A 20,691-nucleotide genomic window follows, 5' to 3' on the forward strand; every position below is an offset into this window, starting at 1 on the left:
TAGAAAGATTTATATTAAATCATTACAATATTCCAGTAGTAACAATAACTGTAGTTTCCGTCACATTTTAGCAGAAGCTGTAGTCACCATGGTAAGTTTTGTTGAGGGGTAAGTTTGCTCTTGTTAAAGTAAAGCGTCTGGTAGAGCGAGGCGTGAAACACTGATGAAGCACAACAGAACAAGCCCATGCAGAACGAGTGAAAGTCCGGCCAGTGAGGGTCAGCATTATTACAGTGTGATGAAACATTGCATTCCAGAAAATCAAAAAACAACAACTAATCTCCAATCCAATCCCAGTGCCCACTGCTCACTTTCACTCAACAAAAAAAAAAAACAAATGTCACCGCCCCACAAAAACAAAAAAAATAAAATCGCAAATCAAATCTAAACTGTAACTGGATTTTAAAGGCCACTTTAAGGTACTCACACTAAATACTGTATTCATGTCTCAAAATATTATATTACATGAGCATTTGTTGTTTCTGCAACCACTAGATGGCACCACAAAATTCAGTAAAAACCATGACTAGAGGATGATACAGTGGGAGATTTCTGCTGTCGTGCAAACTGGTTGAGCCTGAAGCGTCTGGACCCTGTTCCTGCTTCACCTTTGACCCCAAACTGGCGGCATCCACATTCACTGACAGCAGCGCCGCATGTTTCCAAGAAACTGAATAAGATGCCGCGCACAGCGTCTTGGTTTTTGATTGAGTGGCAACACAACTTGAGCTGGACATTGTCATCGATGTGAGGGTCACTGTTCCCTGGCCATGGCGGCGATGCTGTTGTCATGGCGACCCATCTCCTCCAAGACGGTGGCGAGCTGGTTGAGGTTTCCGTGCGGGAAGTGTTGAGCTTCCCAGAGATCCAGAATCACTCCGGTCGGACTCGTCTTAGTCGCAAAATAGTTGAGATACCTGCAGGGCAGGTGAGAGGAAACACTCAGTGGTGTAGGAACACAATATATCACCATATAGTTACTTGTGTTGGAAATTCAACATTTTGATGCTATTTTAATGTGGCTATGTTTTTTTTTTTGCACAATCTGATCTGACTATTTTCTCTTTTTATCTGGAATTTGGGCACAAACCAGCAGATAAGATTATTCCTAAATATTAATGTAAATTTAATGTAAAGTATTATATTTGTGAGATTATTTCTTTAATAATAATGCAATAAAAGTGTGATAGGCTTATTATGGAAATAATTTTTTTTTTCTAAAACCATTTTAACAAGTATGTGATCTGCAAAAGACAAAAAAAAAAAAAAAAAAAACTATTTTAATCCTACTAATAAAAATACTTAATTTTGGTATCAGTTATTACTGTTATTACTATTAAAAAAGTATTAAAAAAACAAAAAATAAAAAAAAAAAATATTACAAATTAAACAAAAAAAAAAAATAATAACAAATAACAATACTTATTATTATTATTATAAGTCTTTACTTCTATTATTATTCATAATATTAAGTTATAAACAATAATAAATCAATAAATATATTCATATTCCACAGTAAAAAATAACAGTATTTAAAAACAAACAACAACAATAATAGTAATTATTATTGCTGTTATTCTTATTCAAAATATTTTTCATTTATAGTAATAGTAAGTTTTATTATTCAAAACATTATTTTTATTTAAATTGTAATAATATTTAAATAATAAAAAAATAAATCTAAGTCTACCACTGCAATAAATATTACAGTGTAAATAAAAGACAAGTATTTAACAACAACAACAATAATAACAAAAGTAAGTAATAGCAATAATAACAGTAATAAAAATAAAATAATAAAAAATTAAGAATGTTGTTGTTGTTATTATTTGTTTATTTTATATAACAACAGTAAAATTACTACACCAATATTTATGTTTGTCTTAATTTATTTATTTTTTTTACTTTGGAAGTCCATATAAATTAATAGTAATAAAAAACACTAATAATTTTCTTTCCTTTGAAACGCCATATAGGCTACAATACAGAAAGAAAATACATCTCTGTTGTATGTGTATTGAAGGATTTACTCATCAGCCACAACAATCTAATGATCTTGTAATGCAATGTAATGATTTAAAGATTTTCTCAGTAAATATCAAATGATTGCAATTACTTTGATTAAATTATTCAATAATAAGTAATAAGCCAGTATTCATGCCTGTCTACAATTGAATTCTATATTTCTGTAAGGTGTGACACCCCTCGAACGCTTTCTTAGTATTTTTGCGTTACTTCATGTTTTCCCATCATTCTCATATGTACTGTATGTAAAGCAAATATACATTATGAACACACTTCCACCATCACAGGGTGTATAACATCAGTCAGTCCCACAGATCCTGTGTTTATCAAAGCTGCTGTAATCGGAGTGGAATGGAGAAGCCAGCAGAAGAAACACATTTCTGCAGAAGGTGCTGCACAGCCTGTCTTTTCACCTTTAACATCTTTTTTTTTTTCCTCGCTTTATCTCTCTACTTCCTGTCCCCTGTGAACTCAAACTCTCGTCTTCTGCCTCTTTCATGCCTGTTGGTCCTCAGAGGTGAACAGCGAGCTCTCCATCCTAAACTCTCTCTCATTTGAAATCAGATCCTCGTTCTTAAAGCGTCCTGCAGTAACACCTCAACAAGAACTCAAACCATAGGGGTCCTGTGCTTTTTTTGCCTTTTCCTCTAATTACGTGGATTGTGGAAGCGCACAGAAACACTGGTATTTTGAAAAGTTGGTGTTCGAGAGAGTGAATTTATCTCTTAGTATTCTCCAGGCAGACCGAAAAGAACAATAGGAAATTTCTCTTTTGCTCTCCTGCTGTTTTTCCACCGTTAATTGTCTTCAAACTCTCCTATGAGATACTTTTAGAGCACATTAGTTTCACTTCTATCGCTTTTACATTAAACAGTACACTGCAGTCTCAGCACACTGATGATAAACAAATGCTCACACCAGGGATGCGCTAAAATGTTGACCTATAATGATAGGTGAAAATACTTATTTTATCTTGAATGAGCAGTATATTATATTATATTATACAGGTCCTTCTCAAAAAATTAGCATATTGTGAAAAAGTTCATTATTTTCCATAATGTAATGATAAAAATTAAACTTTCATATATTTTAGATTCACAGATTTCATTGCACACCAACTGAAATATTTCAGGTTTTTATTGTTTTAAGTACTGAGATTTTGGCATTACAGCTCATGAAAACCCAAACCCATCCTATCTCAAAAAATTAGCATATCATGAAAAAGGTTCTCTATTTTCCTGGGACTTTTTAAAAACTCCCAGCCTGGTTCATTACTCAAAACCGCTCAGGGGTAAGACTGCCGACCTGACTGCTGTCCAGAGGCATATCATTGAACACCCTCAAGCGAGAGGGTAAAACACAGAAGAAATTTTCTGAACGAAATAGGCTGTTCCCAGAGTGCTGTATCAGGCACCTCAGTGGGAAGTCTGTGGGGAAGGAAAAAGTGTGGAAAACAAAAAACTCTGCACACCGAGAAGAGAGTGACGGACCCTGAGGAAGATGTGGAGAAGGGGACCGATTCCCAGACCTTGGGGGACTGCGGAACGCAGTGGAATGAGTCTGGAGTAGAAACATCCAGGAAGCCACCGTGCACACGGCGTGTGCTGTGAACCAGAAACAGCGGCAGAAAACGCCTGTACCTGGGGATATAGAAGAAGCAGCACTGGACTGTTGCCTCAGTGGTCCAAAGTACTTTATTTCGGATGAAAAGCAAATTTTGCATGTCATTCGGGAAATCAAGGTGCGCAGAGTCTGGAGGAAGACTGGGGAGAAGGAAATTGCCAAAATGCCCTGAAGTCCAGTGTCAGTACCCACAGTTAGTGATGGTCTGGGGTCTTGCCATGTCAGCTGCTGGTGTTTGGTCCAACTGTGTTTTATTTCAAGGGCCGGGTCAATGCTAGCTAGCTATCAGGAAAGATTTTGGAGCACTTCATGTTCCAGCTGCTGAAAAGCTTTATGGAGATGAAGATTTCCTTTTTTTCAGCACGACCTGGCACCTGCTCACAGTGCCACAACCACTGGTAAATGGTTTACTGACCATGGTATTAACTGTGCTCAATTGGCCTGCCAACTCTCCTGACCTAAACCCCTATAGAGAATCTGTGGGAGTATTGTGAAATAGAACAGTTGAGAGACGCAAGACCCACCACTTGGATGGCTTGGGCTTACCAGGCCGCTATCGAAAGCATCCTGGCCCATAACAAACACCCTCACAGGCATGAGTTGCCACAGGCTGATTGGGGGGGGGGCAATGCCACGCCGCATTGAAGCAGTCATATTCTGCAAAAGGATTCCCGACCAAATGATGCATAAGTGCATAACTTGAACATAATTATTGAAGGTTGGGACTTTGTATTAAAAAAACACTTTTCTTTTATTGGTCGGATGAAAATATCGTAATTTTGTTGAGATAGGATTTTTTGGGTTTTCATGAGCTGTATGCCAAAATCATCAGTATTAAAACAATAAATAAAGACCTGAATATTTCAGTTGGTGTGCAATGAATCTAAAATATATGAAAGTTTTAATTTTTATCATTACATGTCCAAATAATGAACTTTTTCACAATATGCTAATTTTTTGAGAAGGACCTGTACCTAACTATTATATTATATTATATTATATTATATTATATTATATTCGTAAAAATCTATGCTTTCAAAAATAATTTTCATTAATTGAAATAAAGCTAAAATAAAATAAATTTAAAATAAAAACATTTAATTAAAAATGTTGCCTAACTGAAATAAAACAGATTTAAGCTGAAGTACTAAGTTATTAAAACCACAATGAAATAAAAAATAAATGAAAGCTACATAGAAATATATATATATATATATATATAAAGAATTTCAAAAACATTTCACTTTTTGAATTTTTTAAGCATGTATATAAAAATTTAAGCTAGACTTTCACGTTCAATTAAATTTAGTTAAAAAACTTCTCAAATAAGAACGATTTCTGAAGGATCATGTGACACTGAAGATGGAGTAATGATGCTGAAAATTCAACTTTGATCACAGGAATAAATTGCATTTTAAAATCTATTCAAATAGAAATTAAACAAAAAATTGTAATAATATTTTACATTAAATGATTTTTCTATTTTATTTTTTATCAAATAAAAAAAAAATTCAACATCAGAAAACACAAAAAAAATAAAAAATCCTAAAATCATTAACAAACTACAAAACAAACAAAGAAAAAGCGAATCTAAATTCTAAATGCATATACAGTGTTAATGTGTGTGAACGTCACCTGTCCAGGTTGAGTTTGTGTGCCAGTATTCTCCAGTCGTTTCCGCGGGTGTGCGGGATGTCCAGGCTGCTGCACAGTTTGCTTCTGATGCTGACTGGGATCCTGAATGCGCTCGGACCCGAAAGAACCGTGATACTGCTTCCTGGATCCATCAGGGACGTGTCGATGCTCTGGACATCCTGCAGAAAACACATACACTCTTATGTTTTTTTTAATTTATCTTAATTATTTGCTTTTGCGGCTGCTGGTCCAAAACTTTGGAACAGTCTGCCTCTCTATATCAGACTGGCTCCCTCAGTTTCCATCTTCAAATCTTCTTTAAAGACTTTTTTTTTGTCTTCTTGCTTTTCATGCTTATTGACTTTGATACGATTACTGTTATTTTTTCTTTTGTTTTACTTTTTTAGTTGTTTCTTTTGTCCTGTACTGCTCTGCATTTTATTCTCTGCTATGTACAGCACTTTGGTCAGCCTTGGTTGTTTTTAAATGTGCTTTATAAATAAATATTGTATTGTATTGTATTGTAATTATGTGTCTGAAGTGAATGTACACAACCACCCTATAGTGGTAAAAATCCCCCATAATCCCCATAAATCAGAAATGGCGTCTCAAAATGAGCCATTCAGGAATATACTTCAAAGTGATGTCACTTTGGAACAAGCCCCGCCCATGACTGGGAACAATCTTTTCTTTATTAGCTTAGCTCCTCCCCTGAGTGAGCTGTATTCCATCTGCCACGTTTATGTCCTCGCTAGAGCATTTAAACTTTGCAATTAAGTAAGAAACTCATTCTTAAAACTACTTTAAGTTATTCAGTCAAGTGCAGTGAATGATTTTCTGTTTGTTTTGTTGATTCATATTAACAGCACAGACAGCAGTAGACACTGAATATTACCCTTCTGTCATGCAGGTCTAATATTTACATACGATTTCTTTTCAAGCTGTTAATGTTCACAGACATAACCAACTGTTTTTGTCTTCCACATACATAACAGTTTAAGCGCAATAAGATGTGAAAGAGAACTTAATTTAGTACTCAGACATTTAAACTGATGCGGCTTTAAAACGCTTGCAAATAATACACTTTTATGATGATGAACTGCAATGTAACATGAGCACAATACACATGCTAAACCAAACCAAACAGACATTTTGTTTTGGCAGCGTATGCGAGGCATGAACTGTATAGACTCTTCTGGAAGGGGGCGGGGCCCATACGGCATCTCATTTGCATTTAAAGATACATGCATAAAAACTGCATGTTTTTCCTTCTGTTAAAAAAAAAATGTATTTTTTGCATAGAATAATAAATAATCTGTGATGTATTTTGGGCTTCACAGACATCTTGTTTCTTAAAAAACAATAATAAACAGAGACTAATTACACATAGTTCTTCTGATCACTAACACACGCCTTGCTATAACATGTGCTTCTTCCTTTTTAAGCTGCTCGTCTGTATCTTCGTATGTATAGACATCATCTTGCGTCTCAGTTCCACTGCTCTTTTGGTATTTAGAAATGTTCTCACCGAATCAAGGCTGTTTCCCTGCTGGAGATACGCTCTGCTTCTTGGAAATAATATCGACTGACATTTCCAATGCATTAAAATCCGAGCTGCAATCTCAATCGTGTGTGAGTGTGTGCGTGTTGAGGAGGCGGTTTAATTAAATCACTCTTGTTGGTGATATTATTTGTAAAAAGCAACAGCACCAAATAAAAGCTTCTGCTTTTGTACATCCATAAGAACAGAAGCAGAGGATGTGAAATGAGTGCAGCTGCTTTGCATTTGAGTGACACAGAATATTAAAATTCACACAAAAATGCAACCAAATCACAACATTGAAACAATACATTAAAGTGATCAAAATTGACAGTAAAGACATTCAAAATGTTACAAAATATTATGTTTCAAATAAATGCTGTCATGGTTTTCGCAAAAATACTGTTTCCAACATTGATAAGAATAAGGCATTTTTCTTGAGCAGCAAATCAGCATATTAGAATGATTTCTGAAGGATCATGTGATGAAATGATGCTGAAAATTCAGTTTTGAATCACAAAAATAAATTACATTTTTAAATATAGTACAATAGAAAACAGCTATTTGAAATTGTAATAATATTTCACAATATTACAGTATCTGCTGTATTTTTGAACAAAAAAAGTTTTAATTAAAAGCACAAAACAACGTGACTAAAATTGAGTTTTATTCATGTTAAACCGAAATAAAAAAAAAATAAAAAACTTAAAACCACCCTAATCACCATCAACACCTAGTACCAGTGTTGTAAAGCTTAAATAAAGTATGAATACTATGAAAATTAAAAATGTTGCCTTGACAAGTAACTAAAATAAAATAAATGACTTTATTAGACAATATGCTGTACATCGGTGAGATGAAACGATGATGCCATTGAAACTTCTCTCAAGGCAGTCGGTTCACTTCAGAGATGCATTATTATAAAAACATCTGAAAATGTTTATTTTATTATTTTCTCATAAACACAATCAAGCTAGAAAAAACGAAACAAAACAGTCAACCACTCTTTTAAACATGGTTGCACAAGTGTATCAAAATGAGCATCTTTGATCAATAAATGCACTCAATCTATGTTTACTAGTATGAAATGACAAGTGCACTGAAAACAGTCCCTGAAGAGACCGAACATCAGTCAGACAGACGCGCTTCGCAGCCCAGAAGGACTCAATTCATTGCAACGCATCCATCTATAATGTTAACGAATCTGTGCTGTTCTTAATTAGACACATTGATTAAAGCCCAGGAGCGGCGGAGGGAGAAAAACACAGCGGCTTGGTGAAAACCCTTTGTGATGTATAGACAGACGCGTGAGGGTGTTAAGAGTAGCTGAAGCTCTTGAACAGCCTTTTCTCCAGAGACGCAAACGCATGGGAACTGAAGGAAGACAGCTGATAGAAAGCACGGAGCTGTTACAAACCCTAGTGAGCTGTCTAACTAAACAGTATCCCAGAATTCTATCCCAGAAGTTGACCAGATTTCTGAAAGTGAATCCAGGGATATTCCTATTTGAGTGGTCAAAATATCATTGAAATCTCTCTCTCTCACACTCTCTGTGATCTTTATTTTTTCTATGAATAAAAAAAAACAAAAACAAAAAAAAAACAGGGTGTATATATAATGTTTTTGTTTTTTAAATATTGTGGGTTCCCTATTCTATTAATTTAATTATGATGATGTTTAGTTTTGTTATTATTATTGTTTCAGTTTTGATTTTGATCTAGTTTTAGTACAATTCACCAAAAATCACACTATGAAAATAGTTAATAGTAATCATGGTCAATAGCAAGCAGTTCAAAAAATGTTATACTAAAAATATTCTATCAAAATAAAACATTTTTTTTTTTAACATTTACTGTTTGTAACTGTATTTAATGTATTAACTTTCCCAAACAGATGACAATTTTGTGTGTGTATGCTTGGAAATTACTCTCACTATCCTATCTTACTAGCTTTAATTAGGCGAAATGATTGTTGCAATTTTATTTTCAAAATGAGCCTAATAAGCATAATAATAAGCATAATTAGGAATAGTAAAGATACATTTCCAAAAGTATTAACCTAAAACAACATTTGGAAAGTTGCAATTAGTGTATACTCAGTTTATGAAAATGTTAAATACTGTAAAAAATTTACAAATATTTGTTGAGAACAGTTTTATTTATCATATGTTCTAATACTCATAATATTATTTTTGTAATGTGTTTTTGTAAAGTCATAATTTTGTTATAATACTGTTTTGATCTGTAGCTACTTGCAATAACAACAATTTAACTCAAAATAAACAATTGATATGTTACTGGCTTAAAAGCATAACAATTGCTATGTTCCCTGTTCAAGTCAAGCCTAACTTAAAAGCTGTTGTAAAGCATTTTGATACAAACATTATTTAATTTAATAAAAATAATAGTTGATATGTTACTAATTTAAAAGCATAACAATTGCTATGTTCCCTGTTTTTATGCGAAAATTCAAGAACAAAATCAGAAAAATCAAATGTTAACAAATTTCTAACAAAACTATCACAAATCTGAAATGTTATGGTCATTTTAAAATGCCAGAGCAAAGTCCAACTCAGAAACATCCGAAAACAATTACATCACATAACTATTACAATATGCTGAGCCCAAACAGCAGCATCCACCTCCGAAAGCATTTATTTTGTATAGTCTGCTCGCTCTGAGGCACAAGTAATTTATTATATAGGCCTATGAAAATTATTATACGCAAGGTTTCTCCTACTTTTCATAGTGATATATAGCCTAGCGCCTGTTCTACCAGGAAGTGATGATTTTGTTCTCTTTGACTTGTTGGATGGAAACGGTGCTTATTCGCAAATGTTTTATGCAGTATTTCAATTTTGCACATAAGTTAAATTCGCAGCTTTGAATGGAAACCCAGCTAATGTGTATCTTTTGATAACTGATGATAATAACGCTCTGCTCTCATCCAGGTTACGTTCTTCAAGTATCGGTGCGTGACCAAGTCATCAGTGTAGCTCACAGCGCCCTCTGTTGGAAAAAGTAATCACTACACGATTGTGTATGGTCTGGCAGGGTATTTTTGCAATGTATTTTTGAACCTGCTGTATGGGGACATCTGATCACCCTATTCCAGAATGCACTGCAACAAAATAATAATAATATAAATAATAATAATAATAATAATAATAATATTGGAAATAATATAAAAGAGTGACAGAAGTAAATTCACAGAAGGAATTCATTACCTGCGAGAGAGGCATCACAGCTTTAAAGACGAGTGTGTGTTTTCATTCTGAGCAAATATCAAGCATCTAAAGACCTCCGAGTAGGACAGCAGAGAGCGAGAGAGGGCATGTTACTGTACCTCGCTCAGGGTGGTGTAGAGCTGGAAGATCTGACCTTCTCCCTCCACCTGTCTGACGCACAGCTTGCAGCACAGCTCACACACACTCACACTCTGACGCTCCAGAGTAAAGGAGCAATGCAGCCGCCGCACTGATCCACTCCACACCTGAGAGAAAGACAGCTCCTGCACAGACACACAGACAGACACTTTACCTGACGTCTGTTCAGAATTCATAAAAATAATAATAATAAGTAAAATAGCATTAAATGTTATATTAAATTACTTAATCATTAACATTAAAATATTAAAATAAAATAATGAATATTAAATTACTTTATATTAAATTCAATTGTAAAATAATTAACAAAATAAAAATAATGTTTTACAAATTTATATAATATAATATATTCTTAAATTATTATGTATTAATGATTTAATAATTTATTAAATTAAAAACAAATTTACAATATAAAATATATATGCATATACATGCATATATATATACAATATATAATATATATATAATATATATATATATATATATATATAATATATTAAAAAAAAAAATAGCAAATAATTTCATATTACTATTACATAAAATTACTTAATTAAATTTAAATATTAAAATTAAAATAATAAATATTATTATTGAAGTCTGTATGTATATTTTAAAATGATGTACAGAATATTAATATTAAGAAATATTAAATACTATTACATATAAAATTACTTAATCATTTAAATTAAAATATCAAAAATAAAAAAATACAATAAATAAAATAAAAAAAATTAAAAGAATTAAAAGAAAAACTCATTAAGTCTCGTTCTTCCTCTAGATCTAGTCCCTGTCAATATTCTATCCTGAATTCAGATTAACAGTCAGGAGATCTTCTCCCTCTCCTGACATTTTTAAATCCTGTCTGAAGCCTCAGCTGTATCTGTTGTCTTCACCTGGTATTTGGTGAGTAGTTTGCTCTTCCACTGGGAGTGAATATCATGTATTGACAGTCTCAGGTTGTGGTTGCTGTAACTGAAGTTCAGAGACTTTGGTTCATCCAGCAGTTTTCCACCGATCTGTTTTTCTATCTGCAGCACCTCCTGTCCACACAAACACATACAATCAACAGTGCTGCACCATTTATAACACAATCATACAGTCACATTTCACACGGCTCAATTAAGTAATATTACATTATATTAAATGTTGTATTGCATTAAATTATTACATCACTTAAATATAAAGTTATTGTCTCTCAAAAGAAAGAGTCGACTTTGAATCATTGAAACGAGTCTTTTTAAAAAAAAAAATCCCAAGCCGGTTCATGTTGACAACATGAAACATTAGCATATTGCCCGCCAACTTGTTGGTCTTTTTGTGTTGGTCTGAATCAAAATGCAAATTCATTCTTTGCCACTAGGTGCCACTTTTGGAGTGGTAAAATAGCGTTTTCCCTGGTAACGGCTGTAAACAAAGCAGCACTGCGCTCACAAACGCTGCTTTATCTGGCATTATGAAATGAAAATGAGACCAATCAACCAATCACCGCAGATTAGCATCACAAAGGAGGGGTTTGGAAAAATTCATCGTTGAGTGAATCGTTTGGGAGTCATTGAGCAAGTAAGGTAAAATAATTGCATATTATAAGACAATGAAATTGTTTTTTGACCTTGCATGCATGTCAACCTGACGCTCGGGATGCCCAAAATCAAAATATGAACCTTTCATTACCCATAATAGTGGCACTTAACTGAGCTATTCCTCAGTTAGAGCTAGTCCCTGATATTAGCCAATCATAACAGTGCTCATTTACATACAATATAGAAGTAAGTCAAATTAAGATACAATGGCATAAAACAGCCAGTGTCAGAAAAGGCAGAAAATTATTATGAAAATCTTAATTGACTATTTTTAAGAGTGCTTGAAAGCCACACTGGTCAGCTGTTACGTACTTTGAGTGTGTCCTGCGTGTCGTCGAGGCAGTACACTCGGATGTGATAGTCTACACCTGCTGTGACGACAGGACCAAACACGGCCAGTTTGATTCGCTTAGCCGCTGACGGACAGATGCTCTGGCCAATCAGACAGTAGGATCCGAGAGTCTCGGTCAGGATGTGACACGCCTCCTCCCCCAGCTGCACGTAACAGGAAGTAGTGAAGTTCTCCTCTCCAACCACGACCACGTCCTGCACACAGAACACACACATCACTTACATGAGCGGCTCATCATGACAGGTGCAGGGTTAAAGTGATCTCTCACACACATACAATATAAACTTGAATATATATTTATACCCTAGTGGGACTTAAATTATGAATAATTTGCGTGATTAATATTATTATTTTTAAGATAAGTCATGCTTTATTGCCCTTTTCCATTGAAATATTTCTAGGATTTAAAAGCCGCAGTGATGCATAAATAACAAACACAAGGAATAACACAGACAATTGACAAATAAATATCAAATAATAATACTACTAATAATGTTATTATATTAAACATTTTTAATAATAAATTATTATTATTAAATTAAAATGACATTTGCCACTAAATCTACTTTTTCCTCATCTCATTTTAGATTATCAGTTTAAAATAAAAATATATATTTTAGTAATATTTAATTTAATATTCCAATTTAATGATTAAAATAAGAATAAAATAAGGGAATGAATAAATGATTAATGAATAAAATAATAACATTATTTTATATCATTCTTATAAAAACATTATATATAAATATATATATTATATATAAAGGTTATATTTTTTTTTATTCTTGTATTTGTGAAATTATTTTCATGACAATAAAAGTACATTTTTACTCCTGAATTCACATCCCTATTATTATGAATGAAAAAAATACTGTACAAAATCAGTACAACAATTTGTTAAAAATTGAAATAAATTTATTAATAGCAGTACAACGCATATTGCAATGATGCAATTGTAAAATTGACATTGCAATTGATATTGGATGTAAAAAAAACTGTTCAAATAACATATTTAGATTAATATTTTTTGGTTACAGTAATTATTTTGTGTGAGGATTGTTCTTAATTAACATGAAAAAGCAAACACTTTTTTTCATCCAGTTTTTCATCCAGTCCTAAAAATAGGTTTCATTGTCTTTTCTTATTCTTATAATTTCTTATTTCTTCTTTTGATTTTAGAGTGAAATATGACCCAGGTATTTTTTTGACAGGTTTTATGAGATATATATTCCCACAAGAAGGTTCTTCAGGACATTTGGTCTCTCCTGCGCACACACACACACACACATAGACACAATGCGAGTGTGTGTCTGAGGGAATCCCGGCCCTGATAAAGGAAGCAGATTCCTCCTGATAAACACGCCCAATTCTTTTCCCCTCTCCACTCTTGCAATAATTGAATTTTGTGTTGTCTATTTGTAGAACCCTGCCATGCACAGCAGGCCAATTTACCCTGCCTGCCTTCACTGATAGTTACATTTATTTTCCAGTCATGTTTCCCTCTCTCTGCAGGATAAGTAGTTTATTGAAATGGAGCAGCTCATCTTCAGAGTTTCCCTGACCTGATTCCTCTCGCTGCCAAACTTTCATTCAGCCACTGGCTGTCCCGATCGGCCGTATTCAAATTCCTCACCTCCCATTGGTCCTGCTGCGTGTGCCTCTTGAGGATGATTTGCCAGTCGTCGGAGTGGGCGTGTGTGCAGTGGTGGAGAGTGAGGATGACGGGACGGGTCAACAGGGCACCCGCGGGACCGCAGCTGACCACAGTGCTGAGCACAGCCTCCCCGTCACTGACCGCTGGCCTGAGAGAGACAGACTCATTTAAAGGGACAGTTCAGTCAAAAAGAACAATTCTGTCATTTACACACCCTCAAGTTGTTCCAAACCTGTATGAGTTTCTTTTTGCTGTTGAACACAAAAGAAGATAATATGAAGAATGCTGGTAACCAAACAGTTGACAGCAGCCATTGACGTCAATGGTATTTTTTTTCGGACTCACAAGCTTTCGATTTGATTAGATTTTTGATTCGATTCGATTCATAATAGATTATTCCGGGTATATATCAGGTACAGTACATGCCAAATTATCTCAAGGAAAAAAAAATCTGTCAAATAATGCTTTAAAGGGGTCATGAAATGAGAAACCAAATTTGCCTTGATCTTTTGGAATATAAGAGGTCTTTGTATCATTAAAACGTCCTGCAAGTTTCATAGCTTAAGACATCCTCCCCATTATAAACGAGCCATTTATTTAATCAAGCTCTAAATACAGCTCGTTCTGGATCCATGGTAAGAAGTGACGTCACGGTGCGAAGTGACGTTCCAACCATTTGCATATGACCGCCTCCAGCACAAGACAACTACGCTCATTACGTATCGTTGTCGCGCCGCGCGCCTCACAAGTGTTCAGTCGACGGACAGCGAGTGGGTCTGTGTACAGGAAAATTACAATGCCACGCAGATGTGCTCAAACATATAAGGTTTTATCATTGCAAGAGCCATCGCTTCGAATGCATCACCCGCTACTAAACACAGTTACGTTCAATCCACAAATGTTCTGGCTGGGGTGTTATATAATTGATCCATAGGCACTGTCGTTTAGCCAATCATAACAATGGGCGTTAACACTGAACTCTTAAAGGGGAAACAACCCAAAAACAGACTGTTTGAATCAAAGGATGAGAAACGCAGGGTGGGGAAAATGTCATAATTCACTACATTTTAAAAGTTTTTTTTAAAAAAAAATATAGTAATACTATAATTGCACCTAGGGGACCATAATAATAAAATAAAAAAAACCATGTCATGACCCCTTTAAAATATACAGAGTCAGTACATTACTATAATTCTGAAGGTAAAATTAACTAATTATATGTGACCCTGGAGAACACAAGCAGTCATAAGTAGCTCAGGTATATTTGTAGCAATAGCCAACAATACATTGTATTGGTCAAAATGATTAATTTTCCTTTTATGCCAAAAATCATTATTATATTAAGTAAAGATCATGTTCCTACCATAAATATATCAAAACTTAATTTTTGATTAGTCATATGCATTGCTAAGAATTCATTTGGACAACTTTAAAGGTGATTTTCTCAATATTTAGATTTTTTTGCACCCTCAGATTCCAGATTTTCAAATAATTGTATCTCGGCCAAATATTGTCCTATCCTAACAAACCACACATCAATGGAAAGCTTATTTATTCAAATCTCAATTTCACAAAATTGACCCGTTTGTGGTCCAGGGTCACATATACAAACGTTTAAATCACACTCAAGTTTTTATAATAAAGTTACAATTACATAATTATATTTCGACTGATGGCTGTCATAAAAAATGTGACAGATTTATGAATGTTAACACAAATTAAACATCGTAAATGCCGCCATTTAACATACATTACAAACAATCATATACACACAAATAATTGCTCACACACAAATAAATCACATAATGAGCCATTACATGAGACAGGATAAGGATTTCGATAAGTTACTCTTTCTTTTAACATACCTTCGGATGTTCATTCATGTTTATGGAGGAGACAAAAAGTTCGCTGCCATGTCTCTTGAACTGAGGTACAGTGATCTGTCACTCCACATTAAACAGTGGCAAAACAGCATTTATTGTTTGAATACTGCAGTAAAATGGTGAGAATTTGAAATCTGAGACTTAGTTTCATATCAAAATGAACAAATCACAAAACTCATTGCGATTTATTGGATGGGAGGTACACTACAAGTTCTGTTCATTGACTGAAAACAGGCTAGACTAATGAAGTTATTCTTTTCGTAAAAATCTGAATTGATTAAAATCGAGAAAACAATATTTTTTACCCAGCCATAGCGTGTGTATGTGTGTGTGTGTGTGTTTTTACCTCATGCTCTCTGTCCTCTGTACAGTCACAAACATCTCATACACACGACCTTGAGGAATCGCACCAGCTGGAACCAACAAGCTCACACCTGAAACACACATTACAGAAAAACTGATTCAGAGAGAAAAGATAGACAGATAGATAGATAGATAGATAGATGGTGTTTCATATAATGTCAGTGGAGTGTTGTGTGTCATTTCTGTAGTTCAAGATGTAGTATTATTATTAGCTGCCGTCCCCTGGATTCATTCATCACTGTCACTGAGCGTGTTCATCTCATCATACAAATGCAAGATTGTGAATGTGACATTTCCATCGTATCTTTCTGGAACCCGTTACAGCCATACGCCTTAATTAGACTAATGAAGGACTATCAACACAATCAATTAATCATCATAAATTATATCACATGGCGATTCATAAACATGTTGGACACTCAGCGAGGACCAGAGTGTGATTGTGCATAATAAATCATAAATAAATAAGCTGTGTGTGTGTATGTGTGTGTGCGTGTGTGTGTGTGTGTGTGTGTGTGTGTGTGTGTGATTGTGTGTGTGTCCATTCTCACCTGAGTTTGGTATGATCAGATGACCTCCCAGCGAGTTAAACGTCCCTAGCGCCGTACATGTGGGGTCCCGTGCTCGCGCCAGCGTCTGGTTGCGAAGGGTCATGGGGTCGCTGTCCAGAAGAGAGTGGGTGACTTTGGGGGACAGGGTGGCGGAGAGGTCAGAGGTCATGTCCTCCTGAGGGGTCACCGTGCCGGAGGAGTTGTAGACTTTGATCTTGAGGTTGGGAAGCGGCAGCGGCTCCAGCAGAGGGGAGCTGGTCATGGGGATTTTGTCAGAGATGTCGTGGAGGGCATATACTGGACCGCGATACAGCGCCGCCGCTGTGGACAGATCGGGGGTTGCGGCCAGCAAATCCGCTGCAGACACACACATGAAATTACTATCAAATATTACTAATGACATTTGAATACAGATCTGTCAGCTTATTAAATACACCACGCTTCCAAAGTTTGGGTTGGCAAGATTATTTAATGTTTCTGAAAGCAGTCTCTTATGCTGCATTAAAAGGCTGCATTAATAAAAAAATTAAAAAATTCAATGAAAACTGTACAATTGTGAAATATTATTACAATCTCAAATAACTATTTTATATTTGAATATATTTTACAAAGTATTCCTATGATCAAAGCTGAGTTTTCAGCATCATTACTGTAGTCTTCAGTGTCACATGATCCTTCAGAAATTATTCTAATATGATAATTTGCTGCTCAAGAAACATTTTTATTAGGCAAGGCAAGGGAAGTTTATTTATATAGCACATTTCATACACAATGGTAATTCAAAGTGCTTTACATAAAACAAAAAAAATCATAAAAAAACTTTGATTTAAAAATTGATTTGATCAAAACGAGTTGTTTTTGTGATTTCCCAAACCATTTTGCATCATTTAAACACAGCCACCATTCACTTTCAAAGCATGTAACCGAGCAGGTTGACGACTCTGTGAAACATCTCCTTTATTCTGCTCCAGAAAGTCACATGGGTTTGGAACAGCATGAAGGTGAGTAAATGTCTTTTTTGGGTGACATACTCCTTGTATGTATTTCTGTTGTGTGCTATTTTGAAATGAAATCACCGTGTGTTTGTGTGTGAGCTTGTAAAGGACTCTTATAGCCAGCGGCTGGTAATCTCCATACTGATTGCTCATTAACATTCAGCTTCCCACAGTGACTAAACAGAGGATTGTCACTTCGCACACCAGCTCTCTCTCTCTCTGGTTACTCAGGTGTGAGCATTAGCTACTCACCACGAGCTCCGTTCACACTCCTGACACACACGTTAAAGTCATTCATCACGCGGCGATCGGTGAGACAGTGTAAACCGCACTGCACTGCATCATACCCATCGAAGTAAACACTTCCAAACCCGGGAGAGATCTTCACCAGAGCAAAACTGACGGATGTGAACGTCTCGCTTTACCATCAAAACATCCCCTACTTCTGTATTTATCAACTCACTCGCCAACGTCCTCCACACAGTGCTTTCACCCTGACAGGGGGCCATTTGCACCTACAGCCCGCTTCATGTTTAATTAACAGTGAAAACGAGCGGGAAAATGAGGGGAAAAGCGAGACAATACGAGAGCGAGCGAGCGAAACGACGATTCTTCATTAATGATAACCTGCTCAGGTTGGAGAGTGACAGGCATTCTAATGTTCCTCAGATGAAATGTCTTTCTCTCTCACACACACACACACCTCACAATTTAACACCGGAACACTGCCTTCCATTCTGTTCACCACTTGATTGGAATTTTAATCATTCTTGTGTCTTACGGTGACACACACACTCCCACAGTTCCTTGCTGAAACTGTTGCATTGACTGAGAACCGCAGTAAGAGATTGTGTCTGAATAGCGTGTTTGAATGTTTTACTAAAGCAGTTATCCACTCAAGGATGTGCATTAAAGGGATATGCATGATTACAATGACTTAAATCTTTTTCAATCTGGTAAAAACTGCAAAAGACAATGATGTTCAGAAGTAGAATTGCTATTACAGGAACAGTTCACTTAAAAAATTAATATTCTGTCATCACGTTGTCACCTTCATGTCATTCCAAACCATGACTTTCTTTTCCTCTGCAGAACACAAAAGAAGATATTTGTAATAACACTGGGGTCAACATAAAAACTAAATCCATTGCAACGTCATTGTATTTTATTGTATTCCATTTTGCAGAAGAAAGAAAATCTGCTGATACAGTAATTGTAAAATACTGCTTATAATTCCAAATACTAATTTACCAAAATTGTGTTTTATATATATATATATATATATATATATATATATATATATATATATATATATATATATATACAACACACACACACAATATTATTTTTTTTATCAATATTAAAAAAGAATATTAATATAAAAATAATCTCTTATGTTTACCAAGGCTGCTTTCATTTGATTATTTGATACAGTGAAAACATTAATATTGTGAAATATTATTACAGTTTCAAATAAATATTTTGTAATATATTTCAAATGTAATTTATTCCTGTGATGCAAAGCTGAATTTTCAGTATCATTGCTCCAGTCCTCAGTGTCACATGATCCTTCAGAAATCATTCTAATATACTAATTTGCTGCTCAAGAAACATTTCTGGTTATTATCAATGTTGAAAACAGTTATGCTGCTTAAAATCTTTTTGGAAATTGTGATACATTTTTTCAGGATTCTTTGCCGAATAGAAAGTTTATTTGATATAGAAAACTTTTCATGTCATTGCGGTCACTTTTAATCAATTTTATGCATCATTTCTGAATAAAAGAAAAAAAAAACATCACCAATCAGAAATTGATAGTGATCCATTAATGAGGTTGAGTCTCACCTGAGCATGCTTGTTTGATGCTGACAGGCTGGAATCCTCCGTTCAGCACAGACGAGTCGATGATGTCGGAATGAAAGCGCCGATGAGCTCTGCGGTACACAAGCAGCGCCACGACAGCAGAGACGAGTAGACACATGACCACCGCCATGACGATACCCACGTACAGAGCCACCTCGTCTCCCCCCGGCGCAGCTGCACCACAGACAAACACAGGGCACGGTCAGAATGAACACTAGCCTATACATACTGCATACTGTGTACAGTATATACTGTATACTGCCTGCTATATTTATAGTAAGCAGAACAGTAGGTGTTACTCCTTTACAAAATATTTAAAACACTAGTATGTTACATAAGTGTCACATGATCTCATCATGGTGCAAGGAGCATCCAGTCAACATTTTAGAAAAATGTTAAAATTTTATATTTTGAATAAGGTTATGTGTCTAAATCTTTAGGCAGTCCAGTCAAATAATAGGTATAATAAGAGCTGTTAACATGTGAGTAATCACACAGGAACTGGAAGTTGAGAGCATTGCATTGTGAGATACAGTATTCTGAGCAGTGTGCCTCTGTTTTATACTAATTGAAGACAGAAAAAAAACAGGAAAATTTGAAATGTTGCCTCAGCAATTAACTAAAATAAAATGATTAAGTACTAAAATTATTAAGCCAAAAACTGAAATAAGAAATAGAGCTATAATGTAGCTTTTTATAAGCTTTATAAAATAACAAATAAAACTAACAACAAAAAACACAACTAAATAAATAAATAAATAAAAACAATTACGTGTACCGAAAATTACACATTACAATATAAATATTAAATAAATAAAAATATAAAAAAATTACTATTATTACAACATAAACTAAAGTTACAATGAAAACCAAAGTATAATAGTATATAAATACAATTTAAAAATAAATAAATAAATGAATTAATTACAATTTCTTGCATAATGAAAATTAGCATATGGTGCACAGTATACAGTCAGGTACATACTGTATAGTGCAGGCATACTAAATATTAGTACGTCAGTATGCTACACCAAACAGCCATACAAGTACATTTAATTGCCAAGACATTTCTTATTCTAACTAATAAATAAAAATGAATAAAATAAAATTAACATACAATTTTTTTAATAATAAATCTACATACAATTTTTTTTAAATAAAAAATGACAAAAACACACAACAAATTGACTAAAACTTAACATTTTAAATAATCTGTTAAATAATAATAATAATAATAAAAAT

The 20,691-nt window shown here is 34.5% G+C and overlaps 1 protein-coding gene across 2 annotated transcripts in view; it reads right to left on the reverse strand.

Annotated features, from left to right (window-relative positions):
- Nucleotides 1-380: 380 nt before the first annotated feature.
- Nucleotides 381-20,691, reverse strand: part of LOC109080976 (netrin receptor UNC5C-like) — a 124,911-nt gene continuing 104,600 nt past the window's right edge. For both annotated transcript variants that reach the window (XM_042723184.1, XM_042723183.1), the window contains 9 exons: nucleotides 19,432-19,623; nucleotides 16,592-16,948; nucleotides 16,024-16,111; nucleotides 13,774-13,942; nucleotides 12,101-12,334; nucleotides 11,102-11,248; nucleotides 10,169-10,333; nucleotides 5,284-5,462; nucleotides 381-917 (listed from right to left, as the gene is read on the reverse strand). In XM_042723184.1, the coding sequence (XP_042579118.1) occupies nucleotides 755-917; nucleotides 5,284-5,462; nucleotides 10,169-10,333; nucleotides 11,102-11,248; nucleotides 12,101-12,334; nucleotides 13,774-13,942; nucleotides 16,024-16,111; nucleotides 16,592-16,948; nucleotides 19,432-19,623 (1,694 nt within the window). In that variant the 3' untranslated portion in view covers nucleotides 381-754. The remainder of the gene's footprint in view (nucleotides 918-5,283; nucleotides 5,463-10,168; nucleotides 10,334-11,101; nucleotides 11,249-12,100; nucleotides 12,335-13,773; nucleotides 13,943-16,023; nucleotides 16,112-16,591; nucleotides 16,949-19,431; nucleotides 19,624-20,691) is intronic.

This window comes from Cyprinus carpio, chromosome B5, assembly GCF_018340385.1.
Source record: "Cyprinus carpio isolate SPL01 chromosome B5, ASM1834038v1, whole genome shotgun sequence".
Lineage (NCBI taxonomy): Eukaryota > Metazoa > Chordata > Actinopteri > Cypriniformes > Cyprinidae > Cyprinus > Cyprinus carpio.